Below are 19,534 nucleotides of genomic sequence, written 5' to 3'. Positions count from 1 at the left end.
GGACGCCAGTCAGTATCAGATTATATGGATTGAATTTGGAGAAAACCAAGGACGATCGGGCAAATAACCTGAACTGGGGGTTATTTACAGAATTGGGGGCGCCTGTCGAGGAAATTGTGGACAAAACAGAAAAAAAGCCAGACGATGTGAAAGAAATCCCCAATGCTGAAATGCCAGTGGATGAAAGTATTGGACGCACGCAGCTTGCGACACAGCCATTTGAACTAGAACAATTCCCCAGGGATGAAACTCGCGCGGAGGAACCGACCATCGTTAGGACTAACGCAAGGTCCGCCGATATGAATTTCCCGCCCTCGTTCCAGGAACCACGGATGGGAGATCGTAGCACAGAGGAACAACACGAGCCGCTGTATCGTCGTCAGGAACGCTTTCCTCGAGGACAAGATGCGCCAGTCGGAAGATCGGATCCTCTGAATGACGATAAGATTAGATCACAAGAGATAAAGTGGAGTCATCCACCTGTGTCAAAAGTCCGATCGGACAAAAAGCCGTCCACGGGAGAAAGTCCGCATGAGGAGGATTCTATGGAAGTAGAACGCCCCTTGGAAGAATACCCGCACAAAAGACAACCCCAAAAAGGGGATGAGTCTTACCCCGACAAAATATCCCACGAGAAAAGACCCTCAAAAGAAAGCCCTGGAGATGTTGAGATTCCCATAAAGAGAGTCCGAGGCACTGAAAAAGAGGAGGAGCCTGATGGACGTATTGTAGAGATTGAATACACAGATGACGATGATCAAAATATTCGACCGGAACACAGTACCCTATACGAACACAGTACTGTACGTTCTAGCACACCAAAACACAAACCCAGCTCAACTTTGTTTGACGATGTTCCTTATGATGGGGACACCACGCATATGACACACGAAGAATCGTCAAGTACAGAAAAACACGAGTCCACGAGCCACGAGGTGGATCGTACAATTCACACAAAACGTACAACGCATAAAACACGCACTGAGACCACCACAGAGACTATAGTAAAGAAGGTGTGGAAGTCTGGATCCGATTCATCCAGGTCAGGCGAGCATGATGTTAATGTGCCTGTACGAAATGATCCTGAGCATTCCTCGCCGGACAGGAGGGGTCTTGATAATGTTCAACCTTCTGGAAGCAAACCTGAACAGGTGGAACCTGCAACTGTTGAGCCTGAGTTTATGGAACCTGTCAACAATGAACCTGAGTACAGAGCACCTGAACGTCAAACCGACCAACATGACGGCCAGTCACGCGAAGAACCTTCTCTTGTAGCGCACGAATATATTATTGTGAATAACGACACAGGACGCCCAATCAATCTAACCATGCTTGGCAGACTGGAGGAAGATGATGATAATGACTATCTACCCTCTCAGAGTCGAGAAGACCTTTTCTTACACACACGGCTTAAAATGGTGACCGAGAACAAAAAGAGGCACACAAAACGAAGAGCTAAGGATGAGAACTTATTCGAGCTGAACCTCACTGACCAATATGACGTTGACATCGAAGGCTCAACAACAAGCAGCAGCGATGATGAACTCGATGACGAAGGTGCTCCAGAACAAATTCTTATTCCAATTTCTGGTAAAATGAAAGATGAAACCCCAAAAGCGCAAGTTGACGAGTCTGTGTTCAAAACTGACCAGCCAACAAAGGACGACGTTGCCGATTCATTTGGACACGTGTTTGCTCCACGTTTCGTTCACGAACCGGGCTTTGAAAGAGAACATGCACGTGCAAAAGATATTCCTGATTTTGAGTCGATTCCAGGATTCCAAGCACCGATAGCAGAAAACGTGGACTTCTCAGAAAAGCCGGGGTTATTCCTAGAATTTGGTGAGCCGGTTGAGGAGAAGGAAAAGGATACAGTTCAGGAAATCGAGATTGTACATGTTCCAGTTTTCGACGATTTATCAGTTGAATCAGTGCCATCAGATGACTTGATTATGCCTCTTGAAATATCCCTTATAGACGAGCAAGTTGCCAAAGAGAGGTCATCAACTCCAAATTTGCCTGAATTGAAATTTGAGCCTGTTGATGAAAACATCACATCTGAAAGTCAGGAGAAGAGCTTCAATATACCCGATTTTCCAGAGCGCAAACCAGTTGAGCCAGTTAGCGAGACGGTCGAGTCTGTTACCAATGTCCCTAGAGATGTTTATGTACCAGATTTGGAGGAAATATTGCCGGAAATGAGAAGGCCACCAACACCTACCCTGGTTGATGAGACTATGACTGCTGAGCAGAAACAAATTGTGATTGAACTTCCCCTTTTCATGGAACCCAGGCCTTCCCAGCCAATAGATGAAGACATTCTGCAAAGTGAGCCGATTAAAAAGGAAGCATATATTCCAGATTTTCAGGAACTTATCCCGGAAACAAAAAAACCAGAAACACCTGTCGACGAAAGCGTGACTGCGGAGAGACGGGAAAGCCAACTGGATATTCCGGAATTCCAACCAGCAGAACCAGAACGACGAGCTTCTGAGCCAATCACAGAGCAGATTAGCGCCAATGAGCCAATAAAAAGTGAACTGAATCTTCCAGACTTTGCCGTCGAATTCCAAGAAGTCGTGCCAGAATTTCCAGAATCAACAGCAGTGAACGAAGACGAGGACATTCCAGTTTCTGATGACACAAAAGTCGTTGAGTTGCCGGGTTTCCAGATGGCGGAAGTGGAACCACATCGGAATGTTTCGATAACGGAAAGTGACCTCGAAGTTGAGGCTCCCTCGCCGAGCAGTCTTCAAAGTATAGGTACAGAAAGTGAAATATCTCAAAAAGTTGACGGTTACAGGGGCGAAGTTGCCCGGCCTGATGACGGTGGGGGTATAAGACCCCGGAGAGAGAGGCCAACGACAACACTCCGGGAGATGAGACTTGGACAGAAACTCATAAAACTGTGAAAGAAACACGGACGACTGAAACAGTTACTGTGGAGAAAACAATCACAAAACATTTTTCTGAAACTCCACGAAGCCCGAGCAAAGAAGGACCCACTTCACCAAGGGCTGTCCATTTTGATGCCCCAGTTGAGCCCAAAGATTCAAGTGGAAGTTCCTCTGAACCGAGCCCACGGTCAGTTGCGCTAGCGGATGGCAGCGACAGATCTACTGACGTCACACCGGAAGCTACAGCTCGTAATAAGAGACGCAGTAGACGTGGGAATAGATTTGATAATATCAAGAGGTCTGGATCATTAGTACCGGAATCGGTGGTGAGAGACGAATCTCCGAAATCAAATGTCCCGAGGGTTGAGTATTCCGGGGTTGATATTCCGAGGGAACCGATAAGGCTTGAACGTGAACAACCTGTATCAAACGAACCCGATTCGGGAATTTCAACATTCATCCCCAAGAAGAATGAACTTCGACCAGAGATGTATTTGTTGGACAGCGATGACGAGCATAAACCGGACGAGGGAGTGGCTGTAGAGTTGTGTGTTCCGGAAGAGCGACGAGATATACCCGAGGGGGAAAATGTTCCGGAAGAGGACGAAATCCCGCCAAGAGATGAATTATCACCAGAGCTAATTGATGAACTTCTTGAGAAAGAAATCGAAGGTTTGAAGAAGGATGATGGAGACACGGGAACGAGCGATGAGGAACCAGAAGTGATGGAAATAATTTCGGAGGAAAAGAAACAGGTAAGCTCGCCGTCGACCTTATTAATATCAACTAACATTAGTAGAATATACGCGAAGTATGTAAGAAAAATATCGATCCCACAGGCCACAACCATATATGTGGCCAGTTAGGATCAGACAAATAGCTTGTCTCAAAGTGAATAATTATTCTTCAAATTTTGTTTAGCAACCAGGATTGGAATACATACCTGACGAAATACCACCAGTAGACGAAACTGTTTTGGCCGAGGAGAAGTCGAACGAGGACGTCATTCCAACGGAGATCACAGAAGAAGTTGAAACGTCTTTGCAAAAGAACAAACCAGATTTATCGGACGAGGAAGATGATGAGTTACCACAAGAGGAAATAGAAATCCCCATTGAAAAAGAATCCAGTCCATCATCTGAAGAGGAGCCAGAGGGAATTGATGAAAATATTTCAAAATCCCTTGACGAGCGTTTACCCATAGACGACACGGAGTCGGCTGAAATCGTTTGCGACGAGCCCCTGGAGGCTACGGTCCCTGACGGGGCGTATAGAATTCCAAGTGCTGAAGATTTTGAGATAATCCTGTTAGAACAATTGAATGACGATGAGGTCAGTGATAAAGAAGATGACGACGATATAGATAAAGATGATGACGTGATGGATAAAGTCAGTGAAAAAGATGACGACAGCGAAAAAGATGATGATGTCGATGACAGAGATGAGGATGACGTAATGGATAAAGAAGACGATGACGTGATAATAACGCAGAGAGATTCCCCCAGAGAAGTTACTACAGAGGAGGAAAGTACAATCAAAACAGTGATAGTTGAAGAAACTCACTCTGAAGTTACAGTGACTGAAGTTACCAGGAAAAAATATCCACCGTCCAAAGATACCCCGGCAAGCGACATCCCCGGAAGTCCTAAAGAAGCTTCTAGCGATGATGAGAATGATTACGTCATAATTCCGATTGATATGGCAAAGCCAGATGATGTCATAAAACCTGCTGCGGTTGAAATAGTCGAAGAAGTACCGGATGATCAAACGACATATGACGAACAACCCACGACGTGTGACGACCAGCCAACGACGCACGATGACAGTTCTATTCCTCTCCTTATTGTAACTAAAGAACCTGAACGCAAATCAAGCACTGACTCCGACTCCGACAAAGAATCATCTGACTCCGACTCGTCCACGTCGGATGCGGACGATGAACGAACCGATAATGATGTAGGCAAAGTCGTGGAGGTAGAACCTGTAATAGAACAACAGCCTGACCAACCAACTGAGACAGTTTTCGGAATTGTGGACATAAATTATGAGAAAACTACGAGTGAGGAAATCGTCATTGTTGACTCGACGATTGAATCGCCTGTAGATTTTCAAACGCCTGAGAATGACGTGCTTATCGTCGTGCTTCCGGAAAATGTCCAAATGTACGAAGACGTTCCGGCACCTGACGATCTAACATCCGAACAGGACACCAAACCGCTGGAGGAAGATATCCGACAGACAAAGTTTCGTCGACATCTTCCGACGATGAACAGACAGATGATGATGGACATGTACCCAAGAGATCTTATGAGAATACAGTTGAGACTATCGTTGTGGAGAAAACAAGTACACAAATTTCCACAACAATCACGAAAATCGCCGCGTCATCAGATGAATCTGATGACGCAGAAGACGTGCCTGTCACTATTCACGAGGAGGAACCGCATTCCGAAGAACCAGCACCTGAAGCCCGTCCATCGTTTGAAGGTAATATCTTTCTCTGATTCCTGTAGTCTTGCAATTCTTTGACAAAATAAGATTGAAACTGTTGTATATGCTTTGTGTCCATCTTGTCTCAACATTTCTGAAGTTGATCCCAGCCTTTACTGTACATAATTTTAGGAGTACTACCAGAACAGAAGGAAAGCCCGGAGCTGGATATAAAGATCGTTATTGGGCCTGCGGGTGATGACTCTACGACATCGTCGGAAAGTGAGTCGTCAAGTGACGAAAAAATAGAACCCGACCTTGCACCAGAAGAGGAGAAAACTCCAGCTATGGATATCGCTGACATACCTGCCGACGACGAGTCCTCGACGTCTTCCGATTCCTCGTCCGACGACGAGAAGAAATCTCGAGAGATCTCAACTGTTGAGACTATTATTGTGGAGAAATCTCATTCCCAAGTATCGACAAGCATTACAGAAATCACCACGAATACTCATAATTATCCTGTTAACGATCCTAATTACCCTGCCATGTCTCCTAACTACCCTCTTGGATCCTCAAGTGATGTCCCTGATGGTGCTCCGATACTTGAAGAAATTCCAATCATCGAAAATGCTCCGAAACCAGTCGAAGACGTTCAACCGATGGAAAATATCCTGAAATCAGTATATACACCGAGCTTCGCGGAATATCCGATGCCCGAAGATTTCACGACGACTGTTGACGATGAGTCTCAGACTGAAGCTCGTGATGTGTGCAGTGAGACGACTCAGACAGATGAAAAAGTGGACAAGGACGTTGGAACTACGAGAGATGCATATAGCATGACTGCACCAAGGTAAATAGCAAGATAGATAAATAAATAACATTTATTATGCACAGATTAACTAACTTTTACATATAATACAACATTCAAAGACCATTGATATAACTTTTTAAACACGAGTATTTTGTTTTTAGGTCATTGAGCGACTCCGAAGTTCAGACACAGATAGTGCAGGGAAGCGCCTCAACACAAACGGATTACGAGGACGACGATTCTCAATGGTATAGACATACAAGTACGGTCGAGGAAGTACGAGAATCATCCCTGATTGTTACGAGTGAGAGACGACAGTGTTGCGACAGTGAGACACAGACTGATGACAAGGTCGACGATGATGAACAAGTATTCGCGAAGAATCACGAAGGTAGGTGGATGAATCTATCTATCAAGAACTGTCGAAATATTGAAATCATGTTATTCGCCCTGAAAATTTGGGTCCATCACGACACATGTTTATGCCTCGATTGCAATGTCTAATCAGTTCCAATCAAATCTACAATATTAATCTCGTAGTTCCAATCAACTCTACAATATTAATCTCGTAGTTCCAATCAACTCTACAATATTAATCTCGTAGTTCCAATCAACTCTACAATATTAATCTCGTAGTTCCATTTTCAGGCACCCAAACAGAGCCGGGAAGATATCGAAATGAGAATGAAATAACAAGGATTATCCGAAGAACGTCAACGGAAACTACAAGTGAAAGTACTTATTCAGAAAAAACTGAATTCTTCCCTCCGAAAAAGGCAGACTGTCCTGTATGTCTGCAAAGTTTAGAGGCGACAAACTATTCGTTCATAAAGGTGAAAGATCTTGCCCAGTTCACCGCGATGGAAGAACGCTGTACTCAGTATGAAATGGAGGACACAAGTCAAACGAGGTTTTGTTTCAACTGTGGAAAAAACTGTACTTCAAGGGAAGAGGATGGATATTCCAGTACAATGGCAGCGGAACAGGGTGAAGAAGGTTCTGCAGGGGGATCGTATGCATACTCCAATACATCGGGAGGTAATTTAGGTGAAGAACTCGGGGAAGGTAGTGGATTTTCGAGTACAACAACGTATGAAGAAGGACAAGAGAAACACGGATATCCCAGTACAACGAGAAAGGAATGGAGTGAGAAGAGGTCTACACGGGAAACTAGTGAATATTCTAGTACAACAACAAGCGAAGAATGGCAGAAAGATGTGGTCATTGACCCAGAGAGTTCCGAGGCACCTGAAGGAGCTCATTTTTCGATACGGATAGACGGTGACGAAAAATGTCTTCTGTACTGCCGCCGTACTGGCAATCACGCGTGCGCATTGCAGAAACTGGCATCAATTATTAAAGCGCAAAGACAAGCCACTATATCAAGTAGCGAGGCGGCTTGTGAAATGCAGGCGCATTCATCTGGGGCTGATCAAGATACAGAAATTCCTGAAAGCGCGAAACGCGGCAGGGAAGAAAGTGGTGAAGACGAAGAGGCTGGCACTAGCGATGCTACTGGTCCACAGCGTTGTGACGTCAGTGTTCAAACTGATAGTGCCCTACTACCGGCTGACTTTGAAGTTTTCAATGATAAGGATTTCGAGATTTACTACGATGAACAAAAGTCTCCCCGCTGGTTTGTATAGCCATGTTGTATAGACATATATTCACCACCATTAAGGGTAATAGTAATATATAACACCTAACCATCATAATATAACAATACTAACATACGCTGTAGGATGGTCTTAGTGGATCTACAAGTGGATCTCGATAGGATTTCGTCAGTCTTAACCTAAGATTCAAACTAATTGAACTCAAGAGTTTTCCCAAATATCAGTTCTGGATTTTCCTCTTCTCAGCTATCGGTTACGATTTGTTGTCTCGAATTGCTGTTTTTATCGCTCATATCAATTATTTTAACCGTCTAGAATGAGAAACAGAACAGAATGAATCAAACGTGCGCCAAGTCAAAACTGAGCCCTATCGAGACCCACTTAAACTGGATGTTAATGCTAACATATTTCACTACGTTTTAGAAAATATTATGAACATTCATCTCCTTCCTATATGGTTTTTAATTCAATGTGATTTCTAGAAATTAACCGTGACGTCACTAACATTGGATGTACTAATTGTGAATTAATTGTTACTAACAAAGAACTAATGATGGTCGATTATTTTATATGTTGTTGTTTTACGAAAAAGGCATGCCATTAAGTTGGGCTTTCATTTTGCATTTCTGTAATCGGACTGTATTGGAGCAAGATATGATATTTAATTTCAAGCATAATAGCAGAATACAATATATATGCACAAAATAGTGTACAAATAAAATATATAAAGAGAACTGTTGGTATAGGTTGTTAAGTATTATAAGGGATCTCATTGTATGCATTTGTTTATTAAAAATATACGAAACATACTGAGTGTCAATATTCATATTGTCCCAACCTAAACCAAACCCTGTCACATTTTCTGAACTTTAAAGCTAGATATAAGAATTGTAAACAAGGTATATTTTGAGTTCATGATTTTGAGTTCGAAAAGATAAACGCATTTCGCAGTATCTTTTGTCCAAATCTCCGCGATACCGTTACCCGCAAGCATGGCGCTTTGGCAGTCTTTGATTGGGTCAAGAAAGGCTTAATAACAATATGAAAAAGAATTGTCGATGTTGACATCTCTAATGATTCCAATCGGTGTGTCATCCACGGTTACATTAATCAATTAAGAATATTTGTTCTGGTTTTAGCCTAATCAAACAGCAAAGCTTCACTAATGGGAGGATAAAGCCAGTGTTTGGCTAAAGCTTCCCCGAAATCCCAGTATTAACAACGCTAATCTCTTGATCTGCGCAAGCTAATCCTATTGATGATTATATATTTGAATTCAACTGCCATGTAAGTTGATATTTTAAAAATGCCAAAGAACACTTGTAACACGATAACGAGATGGCTAACCTAGACATCGTTCATTTTAAAATTAACATGAAACGTTTTCAGGCAGACAGGTCATACATATTTAATATGATATGCCTCTGTCAGCCCTATAAAAAGAATAATATACATTGTATATACGCATTTTAAAACACGACTATCTCGTTTTTAATGGATCACAAACGTAGGTAATATATCACAATATTGATTATTAAATAAGATGCCGACATTGTTTGGGTCAAAAGTCAGAACATTTTAAAAAACACATAAAAAACATTGCGTGTTTTTCTCTATAACTTTAATGTTGGCTCAAAACAAACTGCAGGCTGCCAGGCTAAAATCTAAAATTAATTACACACAGGCATTATAATACGGAATTTTTACAAGGACACACATTGTCTTTAGGTTCAATAATCACTTAGTCTTAGAAATTACAACGTGAAATTACAACGCAAGCATATAAAAAAGAGCATAGCCATGCAAAGCACGGTCCGTCAGTCTCTAGCCTTTTTTAATATATAATATATTCAATAATGTCAATTTTATAATAGAAACAATAATTATTTTAAATAGTCAAATTAAAATTATATTAGACATTTTTGTCCATGAGGCATGATTTTTAACTACACACTTTTCCATTTACAAGGACACATTCGTCTTTTACAAGGACACAAAGTGTGTCAAAAACACGCGTATTATAATGCCTGATTACACAAAAGCTAGCAATTTCTATGATCTTGACAGCGCTTGGTATTGATATATCCCGCCATATTATAACAGACCTACCCACCCGACCCCCACGAAACACTAATATAGCATAATTATTAATTGATATACTAACAATCTCACGGTTTGATATATTACCCACCCGACCCTTACTGTTTATACACTAAGTCTGTTTTATTTCACAGGACCGCGATGACTATAGCTCAGGGAATGCAGAAGGAACACGAGAGTCTTATGAAACAGCTGGATATGTTAAGGTATAAAAACAAATTTTGACAACAGCTAAATTATTAAGAATTTTAAACAGGCGCCTGGGTGGGGAGACTGATCGAACGACGCATCAATAATTGAATTATGACCCGTAACAGGAATACGTCGTATTAAAGTAGCTCTTTACTGTTTGTAAATTTTAGGTATCTTTGGTGAACCCTAGCTCTCAAACGAATATACCGTATGCGCTTCAGGGCATTGCCTTTTTGAGAAAACGGAAGCTTTCGGCTTGCTATACGTGCATAACAATTTCGGATCAACGACAGCCGAGATAATTCATATGTCATTTTTGCACCGTAATCGTATTTCTTTTGTCTAAACGCGGGCTTCTCGCCAAAGCTACTACACTATTCCTTTTCAGAAACTCACCGTATTTTGCGGGACTCCACTTTTGGGCGAGGAACTCTGCAACGGAAAAAGGCTAAATTAACACAAAGACAACTCAATTCATCGTCTGTTTAAATGATACTAGAAAACAGCTCAGGGCATTCGATTTATATTTTACATAGACTCATGGTCGAAGTTCCAGCGTCATGCTATCGAACTTATGACTGAAAAATTTGTCGAAACGCATGTTTCCTTTTACCGCGGGCAAACATGCATGCAGACATGCAATCTGGCGCAATTTCCAGTGCTTCGTACTCGGTATTTATTTATCGAGCTTGGTGAAAAATAACTTGCGTTGTATTTCTTAAATAACAGGGAGGTGAATCAGAAATTAAGAGATCAGAAAGATGCCATTGAAGCTGCTCACGAAGCTGTAAGTATATATATGGTGGGATGTGCATTGGAGTCAAATTTCTGCAAAGCTCAACACGCGACTTTTCATGCAGTGAAGAATCAATATCACAGCCAGCTAGTTAAACTTTCATTACACCCAGCGTTGCAGAAATATTTTAGTCAAGACCTTTAGAATTTGACTTTATTAAAATAGAACTATTTAACCAAAATATTTACAGAAAGGAGATCCTCCAATAGGATCGAATAGGCTTCCGTATACTGGTATAACTTATATAAATTCATATATACTACATTTCTAATAAATCGGCTCTAAATCAGCTTTGTGGTCCGTGATAGACAGCATTAAATTAAAACTTATTATATTCTGGTTGCACTGTTGCAAGTCAGTTGAATTTAAGAAGGAATATAACTGAGTTATTAAACTCTATAATACTATATATGACGACGCATCATCCATATATCTTAACTGATAAAAATACATAACAAAAGCACTAGCGTTTTTGTGAAGAATAGAATTAGTCCTTGATTTAAGTTATATATCTAAATGATAATATGAAAGAGTTAAATTTGAATCTTAAATAGCAATCGTCAAAGTACATGTGCCTACGAGACGAACTGGCGCTCGCTCAGGTAACTGCTTCGTTTAGAATAAATCAATTTAAATGTTTGATTAAAAATGTGTAATCTTTATGTAGTATTCATCGAGCTAAATTTAAACATTATAAAACCTAAATGCTTAGCTTTTTTCTGAGGATTTTTCAGAATATAGCAGGCTAGCGCGAGTGCGTTGTATGTTGCCCTTTTTAAAGTTATTCAAACTTTGTCACCAAGAATTAAATTTCGTCCGGTTAAACAAGAATAATAGTTTATGAATGAATGCGGATGAAACTCTAAATATAAAATTTGCCTGTGAACAAAGACCAAATCACTGAGTTTCCCTCTTCGCGCGAAATACATGACCGACATATGAACAGCTCTAAAGTAAATTTGATCCATTTTGAACGAAGCATTCCAGTTCGGGAAATCTTAACATAATTTTAAACAATCGATATTTTAGACATTAGAGCATTCTCCGGTCAAGCAACACAAGGTTGTCACCAGACAAGGATCTGAAATGTCCAAATATTTTGGTACATTTGAGGGAATGAAACATGATTCGACATTGGAATCTGTTACTGAGAACAATGAACAGTCTTTCAGGTGAATGTCTACTGCATGGAGAGTGCCTTGGTGGGAGTAATGTACTACGGATGCGATTATTTATAAATTGTGTACTTTTTGCAGTTCCTCCTCAACCAAACGGAAACTGATGCGAACAAAAACCTCGGTGCAGTCTATTCAGCCACCGTAAGTTCCTTATATCAGCTAAACTACATAAACTAGCTCAATTTACACAGGATTGTCTTTCAGTTGTAAGCTGCTTCATTCTGGGATGTCCAGGTGGGAATTATTTTTATAATTTGATCTTTCGTTTCGTCAGAAGTGGTTCCGGTCAGGATATATTGGAATACGCAGGTTTTGCAGATGGAGCAGAGTTCGAAGGGGAGCAAGTGTTTGCGGACGGAGAATTGAAAGAATCTGAGAGACCGGAGTGGATGGAACAAGTCCACAATGTGATGCAACCAATAAGTATGTATCGTGATGATGATGATGTATGTATCGTGATGATGATATGATGATGTTGTATGTATGTATCGTGATGATGACATGATGATGACGTTGTATGTATGTAATGTGATGATGATATGATGATGATGGTGATAGCAGGAATAGGGCAGGGATGATGATATACACAGACTGTTAACAATAATATTTCATTTTATTTTCTACGCTGAAGTGAGTAAGGCAGAAAAGCAGAAGACAGAACAGGAGTTTCGAAAACACAAGGCTAACATATCTTCGCAAGGTAAGTATTGTGGTTGGGGGGGAAAGTCCTCACTAGTGAAATAACGTAAGGGGGCAGTTCTCATTCCAACAGTTCTCAATCACGCAAACTAACCTGTGGTTTCACATCTCTGTACCAGTGCGCAAACAACAGCAATGACCGCGAGCATATATTACGTTGAACTTCTAGTGATATTAGAAAATGGACACCATCAACTACCTCAAGTCACGGATAGCGTGGACGGTGAAAAGGAGATTATACCGCTGTCTCCTGTGAGAAGGTCGCCTGTGGGCACGGAAACTAAGATGCCGACTGAACAGGTGCACTGTGTTTTTCTTACAACTTGTAATATTTCTTCTGCTAGTACATATAAACTCATAAAGTTTCAAACGCAATTGTTAAGATGAAATAACCCAGCTTAGTCGATTGATAAATGCCAAAATTTAATATTTTTTAAATAACCAGTGCCATTTTCCACAGAAAAACTCGCTATCGCCCGAGTCTGCATCAAATATCCAACGAATATACAAAGTGGTGTTTGTCGGTGATTCAGGCGTAGGGAAATCTAGTTTTATACACAGATACTGTTTTGAATTATGGAAACCGTCGTATACTGCGACTATAGGTAAGCCATGCTCTGAAACGTTACTGTGTATATAGGTGTATACTGTGTATAGGGGTATCAGAGGTGTGAAGGGTGTATGTTGAACTGACCTTGAGTTCCTAGAGACGGTTTTAAGTTCTGAATTCTCATTTTTCATTTGCTACCAAAAAGGTGTTGATTTTCAAGTGAAGTCTCTACAGCTCGGTCTTAAAAAGCTAGCTCTGCAACTGTGGGATACAGCAGGACAAGAGAGGTGAATAACGCATATACATTCGTACTATCCCAATAAGTCATTACTGAACCATCTATGTATCTCTTTTTCCAGATTTCGCAGCATCACAAAGCAATATTTCAGGAAAGCAGATGGCGTGGTGCTTCTCTACGATCTTTCTTCGGTGTCATCGTTTATTAATATCAAAAGCTGGATGACAAGTGTTGAGGTATGTAAAACGAAATAAATTCCTCCTTCCATTTGTTGTAAACTGGCTGTCGTGGAAATAACATACACTGAGCAGTGGCAAGAGGGGCTCTTCTTAAAGAGAGATCCCTTATCAGTCAAAGATCTATATGTGGGTTTAGTTATTATCGAGGGTTATTATGGTACGTATGTTGGTTATTATGGTACACACGGTGGTTATTATGGTACGCATGTTGGTTATTATGGTACACACGGTGGTTATTATGGTACGCATGGTGGCTATTATGGTACGCATGGTGGTTATTATGGTACGCATGGTGGTTATTATGGTACGCATGGTGGTTATTATGGTACACATGGTGGTTATTATGGTACGCATGGTGGTTATTATGGTACGCATGGTGGTTACTGGACGCGGGGTACTTTTCATGGAATACTGAATATATTATTTCGTCGTCATAGGAGGCAGCAGAACCTGGGTGTACGGTGATGCTTATCGGAAATAAACTAGATCTTTGTGAAGAGGACCAGAAATGTCGCGCCGTTTCTTATAAAGATGGTGAAGAACTAGCACAGGTATTGTAAAAGATCTCGGAAAGGAGGCGATTCTAATCTTGAATTTGGTTACTCAAAATTACGATCATTAACTCTTGAGTATTGTGAATGCTATTTTCGAAATTGGATAAACTAAAAACAACTATCAACGTCGTCAAAACCATAGAAATACCTTTTTTGTTTCTTGTTATTCAGGAATATGGATGTCTTTACGCAGAGGCGAGCGCGAAATCAGGCGAAAACGTTAACGAAGCAATGGAAACATTGGCCAGGTAATTTGGCGATAAACAAAATGACAAATTATTAAAGGATGATGGCGTCGTATTGCGCATGTCTTTTGCGCAAATGCATGCATGTGCTATGCCCTTATGGTTAACGTAGACAGGTCTTTGATGGGGAATCAAATTTTCTTCGTATTTCGTGTACCGTTTATTGTTTCTTCCAATATCGAAGTGTGGAGAGGTTATACACAATATAATACAATTGCATGTTTCTCACGCCAGCGGCTATCATCATCAGCGCATGTACAGTATCACTTACTTTGTTTACAGACGACTGCAGGAACAGGAAGACTGGCAACTACACAGCGTTCTCAATCTACAAGTGGACGTGGAAAAAAAGAAAAGCAAATGTTGTGGAAGATGATACTCACGGATACTCTACCTGGAGAAAAAATTGTCTGAGTCACATAAGAGCATTAAATATCCGTAACAAAGTATTGTACTGACAGTAAACACAAATCCAAGACCGCAAAAAATCAAGGTTTGTTTTTTACATACAAGGTTTATCAGAAACGCTTCTCTTTCTTTCGCTTTACCACGAAAGACAAGGTATCCCCTGCTATTTCTGGCTATTGCAAGACCAGGAAAGATATTCTGAAAACTGATTTGATTATGAGTTGCCTTCGTTTCTGATTATCGAGAAAAAAAACTGATTTGCGAGTGAAAGTGTCTTAAAAAAACTGAAATGACTCAGGAAAGTTTATTACAGAGTTTATGTTACAACTGAGATGTCAAAATAATCTAGTCTCTATAGCCATAGGAAACTGCACATTGATCTTTATTCACACATGCATACGCAGACATCATTGAAGTGGTGTATTTAATATTTATCGCTTTAAAGTTATGAAAGATTTCATTTAATGTATACGATAATACGAATTGCAGTCTAGTCAATTTACGTGTGATCAATTCTATATATTTAACATTGAAATTGTATTTATTATTAATATGGGTTATGGTTTTGTTATTTTTGTATGAATAAAAATTATTTTAAATTCAGTGCTTGTGTGGTGATTGGATTCTGGTTATGTGTTGAAAGGGATTGCATCAGCCATCAAATGTTTTTACAGACTTATATTAAATTTGTTTTATATTAATCTCAGTAGAAGTTATTGGAAAAAATGCCATTTTTATTATACCACCAGCTCGGCAAGAGATTGCGAAGTCTTGACTCCGTAAGCGGGCCATATTTCGTGCTGCATGGTCAGGAATATATTACTGTATCCTCGCAAGACTTTAAATTACCATCATCGTATTCGTTAGGTTATTAAATTATTTTTTAAAGATATCGCATCTGTTTTAAGATATCGTTAGTCACTTCACGTCCTCTTTTTAAGATATCGGACGGTAGAGAGTTGACCACGAACATAACCTGTGAATAAGACAAACGGGAAACCATTTCAAGATTTTAAATTGGAGAACTCCAAAACTCATAACACTGTGGTCTCTCAGATTGAAAGATGAAATGTCGAGAATTTTTCATGAATCCCTGTGTATTCATCATTGGGATATTTAACACGAAAATTAAAAACTACAAGCATAAGTGTATCAAAGCCATGCATATGTTATAGTGTCTAACCGCGTCGTTCAAACAGAATTTCCATATCTACTGACCTGCTCGATCGGAGGCAGTTGGTAAAAGTCTTCAGGTAAGGTCTTTCTATCGACATTTCCAGCTTTAAAAATCTCTTCCAAGACGACGCTGTAAGTTTTAGATTGGACAAGCTCATTGACATTAAACTGAATTTATGCAAGACTGACGGATCATTTGATGGTCGCTGCTTTCGTTTTTTAACTGAATTATATATGCAGATAATGAGTGAAGAAAACAAATTATTAAATTCATTTTTTCTTCGACTATCCTACTAACAAAATCATCGATATTCATGCTTGTACGGGTCTACAAGGTTTTGACGGGTGAGATATTTGTTAATTTCATATACACAAATTTTTATCATTTTCTTACTCGTAATTCTGTGAATTCATTACTTGACTGCTAACGGCGATAGTTTCAACTGCATTAAACGCCTACAAAGTGTGTACAATTGAAAATACATTACAATGGATGCTTGCAATAACAGACTATATCACTGAGTAGAAAAGATCAGAAGATAATTGGTAATGGTTCGAGTATAGAACCAGTGAATTACCTGATGAAACCATCCAGGCGGAATAATAAGCAGCTCTCCGGGTTTTTGTTCAAAAGAAATTTCTCGAGCTTTCAAAAATTTTGGATATTTCTTTACATCTGGGTCATACGCATCAATAGGACTGAAATTATGTTAAATATATGTGTTTTGTTGAATCAAAAGAAAATGTGAAATATTCTGCCGCAAAACTTTTCATATAATCTAACCTGTTGTATTTGAAACAATTCAGTGGAAATTCAGACATTTTGTTCGGCATCACATAAAGGTACTCGTCTTGGCCGGGGGGATACAACTACACAGAATAAGAAAAAATATCACCAGTGCTTCCCCTAAGGGAAGCGTTTATCATTTCCTTTACACCATGCTTCCTTTACACCTCCTCCATATAGGAAAACTTGATTCGCGCGCGCGGGAAATTAAAAGCGAAATCCGGCAACGTGATTGGTCAGCGAAAAGATGTTGGCGCGAAAAAGTTGGATTTCTTCAATAATCGATTATTTGCAACGTAAACTGTAATTGTAGTGTTTTGGTCAAAGTTTAGACACACTTTTTCGAACTAAGCTGCTAAAGTATAGATTGCGGCATAGTTTATTTTTCTTTTGTTGCTGTGATAGGGGCAGAATTGTCTACGGAAGGTGTTGATGGCCCGTTGTTTGTGGAAAAATTCATGTGATCGTAACAAAGTCGAAGAAAAAACAATGGCGATTCTCAACTACTAAAATAAAATGTATGAAACGCACCTTCCAAAGTTTCTTTCCATAGAAAACAGCATTTGTTCCGGTCCAGTTGTAAGGATCTGCAAAAGAACACCGCTCAAAACTCGTGGATAACGAAAATTGTGCATCATATATCAATAAATATCACAAGAATAAAGGATGAAGGCCTGTCCTCCGAACTCGTGACTTACCGACATGTAAGTAGGATCTTGAATAAGCAGTTCCCCAGAGAAGCATGGCATTCCAAGGCCTCACTTCTTTTGGAAATATTTTAAAGAAATCCTCTCGAAGGTAGATCTAATGAAGGAAATATAGGTAGCTCCATCTAGTACGTCATTGACATTGACCATTACAAATACAATCCAATAAACATCCAGTGACAAAAGCCTCAACCAGGCCACAAATTGTACACATTTAAACTTGTGGATGATTAATGCATGGGGAATAACATGCCTAATAAAAGTGTATAAAATTTGGATGGAAAGGGGAGGGGAGTGAATGGAAAACTGAGATGGTGATAAAAGACAATGGCTGATGCATGATGGATATTCAATTGAAGGTTATAAATGGATAAATTAGAATGAAAAAGGATATTAGAGAAGAAAAAGATCTGTGTGAAGAAGAGATCAAAGAGAAGAATAGAATGGTGAAAATGGAATTAGACCAGTCATTCATATTTCATATATTATAAGAAATGTGTGTGCAACATGGAAGGAATTATAGATGATATCAACAATGACTTTAAGGGTGCTTCAAAGGATATAATTGACTTACAGGGTTACCTAAATCTTTTCTCAACTCTGGATGAAGCTGAATAAATAGTTCATCTTGTAAGTATGTCCATGTTTTAGATCTTCCTTCATGAGAATGTTGAGCAAATATCCTCATTGGCAAAGCTATGCTTTCAGCTTGATGTAGTTTCCCCTATTAATGAGGAAAGCAATAAATACAATTGGTACTCAAGCAAGTGGAAAATAATGCCAGTCTGCACTATTTGTTATGATGACATACAAAAATATATAGCTCCAGGACAATTATTTTCCTAGCAATGGTGGAAGTTTTACATTTCTAGCATAGCTTAGCTACATACTCAATACATACATGTACAGCTTTCATAACAACTTGCCGATCTCCATAATTTTCTACAAAAAACTCCTTGTTCCATTTGCTAGCCTTCCAATCTTTTAAAACATCAGTGATTATAACAGGTCTGAAATTAATATATAAAATTATAAACTAACTATGCCTAAGACAAATGAATGGTAGCGTTGCCTGGAACCTTCGTTCAGAATTTCATGGCACTGTTTAGCCAGGTGATGGACAGGGTGCAGTGTGACAGGCTGACAGCTAGTGAAATCTCATACCAAAGTACCAGCAATTCACAAAAAAAATTCTACGTTGAGCTGTATGACTGAATGACCCTAATGATAATAATTCAAACAAATAACCTTTTGCCATCATATTTCTCAATGAATTCACTTAAACTTAAGTTTGAACGCCTATCAAGAACCCAGAGTGAAGCATCATCTTTTGGGACACGTGGTTGCGGTTTTAAATTTTCTTTGACGATGTTTAAATTTTCCTTCCTTTCTCCAAAACTTGTCAAAAATTCTGAATTGCAAATTTCTAGTTCATTGCAAAGTGCTTTACATAAAATTAGCCAGGACAAACTTGAAATAACAGCAAGAAAGGCGATGATATATGCAAAATATACGAAGTTTAATTTCGTATTAGCTGTCCCAACTTCGGATCCTTCGGCTTTCAATTTTTCATTATTCGACCGTTGGAACTTGGATTTAAAAAGCTTTTTCTTTCGTTGTGTTAAAGAACTGTTCTCCACAGCCATAACTTCGGCAAACCAAAGGTTGTACTAAGTATAAACTTGAGTTGTTTCATTTGAATTAAGTTTGTTTTGAACAGGTGCGAAATTTAAATCCCACAATTGCAACATTCAAATTACATTGAAATTCGCGGGTTTTTCAGGCTAATTATTCTGCCAAAACACTGAGCAGAAAACGACTCAATATAAATACAATATTGAACTTGATAAAGAAATAAGGGATATCTCAAAACAAGGCTAAGTGCAAAAAACGTCGTTATTGTTT

General features: G+C 39.5%; 2 protein-coding genes across 6 annotated transcripts in view; one reads left to right on the top strand and one right to left on the bottom strand.

Annotated features, from left to right (window-relative positions):
• LOC114518127 (ras and EF-hand domain-containing protein-like) overlaps positions 1-15,287 on the top strand; it is a 31,236-nt gene extending 15,949 nt beyond the window's left edge. The window contains exons 1-17 of one of the 4 annotated variants that reach the window (XM_028538056.1): positions 5,557-6,183; positions 6,306-6,535; positions 6,793-7,780; positions 9,995-10,066; positions 10,782-10,839; positions 11,403-11,450; positions 11,878-12,020; positions 12,105-12,167; positions 12,304-12,449; positions 12,658-12,726; positions 12,895-13,025; positions 13,186-13,330; positions 13,481-13,562; positions 13,635-13,749; positions 14,190-14,303; positions 14,478-14,554; positions 14,834-15,287. In XM_028538056.1, coding sequence (XP_028393857.1) covers positions 5,675-6,183; positions 6,306-6,535; positions 6,793-7,780; positions 9,995-10,066; positions 10,782-10,839; positions 11,403-11,450; positions 11,878-12,020; positions 12,105-12,167; positions 12,304-12,449; positions 12,658-12,726; positions 12,895-13,025; positions 13,186-13,330; positions 13,481-13,562; positions 13,635-13,749; positions 14,190-14,303; positions 14,478-14,554; positions 14,834-14,927 — 3,084 coding nt within the window. In that variant the 5' untranslated portion in view covers positions 5,557-5,674 and the 3' untranslated portion in view covers positions 14,928-15,287. Of the gene's footprint in view, positions 1-5,556; positions 6,184-6,305; positions 6,536-6,792; positions 7,781-9,994; positions 10,067-10,781; positions 10,840-11,402; positions 11,451-11,877; positions 12,021-12,104; positions 12,168-12,300; positions 12,450-12,657; positions 12,727-12,894; positions 13,026-13,185; positions 13,331-13,480; positions 13,563-13,634; positions 13,750-14,189; positions 14,304-14,477; positions 14,555-14,833 lie in introns of those variants that run through there. The other 3 variants (XM_028538055.1, XM_028538057.1, XM_028538058.1) reach the window with 3 other exon arrangements.
• On the bottom strand, positions 10,013-19,372 carry LOC114518130 (F-box protein At1g78280-like). 2 transcript variants are annotated; one of them, XM_028538061.1, is made up of 11 exons: positions 18,878-19,372; positions 18,531-18,639; positions 18,204-18,353; positions 17,621-17,726; positions 17,454-17,509; positions 16,920-17,005; positions 16,714-16,834; positions 16,530-16,591; positions 16,178-16,265; positions 14,823-14,879; positions 10,013-10,484 (listed from the first exon to the last, which is right to left on the bottom strand). In XM_028538061.1, the coding sequence occupies exons 1-10, from the start codon at positions 19,273-19,275 to the stop codon at positions 14,862-14,864; spliced, it is 1,194 nt and encodes a 397-aa protein (XP_028393862.1). In that variant the 5' UTR covers positions 19,276-19,372; the 3' UTR covers positions 10,013-10,484; positions 14,823-14,861. The 2 variants fall into 2 exon arrangements, with proteins under 2 accessions (XP_028393862.1, XP_028393861.1); XM_028538060.1 differs by lacking the exons at positions 10,013-10,484; positions 14,823-14,879 and adding an exon at positions 15,510-15,935.
• Positions 19,373-19,534: the final 162 nt, after the last annotated feature.

Source organism: Dendronephthya gigantea, unplaced genomic scaffold, assembly GCF_004324835.1.
Source record: "Dendronephthya gigantea isolate DGI-Jeju-01 unplaced genomic scaffold, DenGig_1.0 000010F, whole genome shotgun sequence".
NCBI lineage: Eukaryota > Metazoa > Cnidaria > Anthozoa > Malacalcyonacea > Nephtheidae > Dendronephthya > Dendronephthya gigantea.
This window is presented reverse-complemented; position numbering and strand designations above follow the sequence as displayed.

Coding starts and splice junctions, on each gene's coding strand:
- LOC114518130 (XM_028538060.1), bottom strand. CDS start 19,275: ATGGCTGTGGAGAACAGTTCTTTAACACAACGAAAGAAAAAGCTTTTT. Junction 18,354..18,530: donor TTGTTATGAAAGCTGTACAT/GTATGTATTGAG, acceptor CCTCATTAATAG/GGGAAACTACATCAAGCTGA. Junction 16,592..16,713: donor CGCCTGGATGGTTTCATCAG/GTAATTCACTGG, acceptor CACACTTTGTAG/GCGTTTAATGCAGTTGAAAC.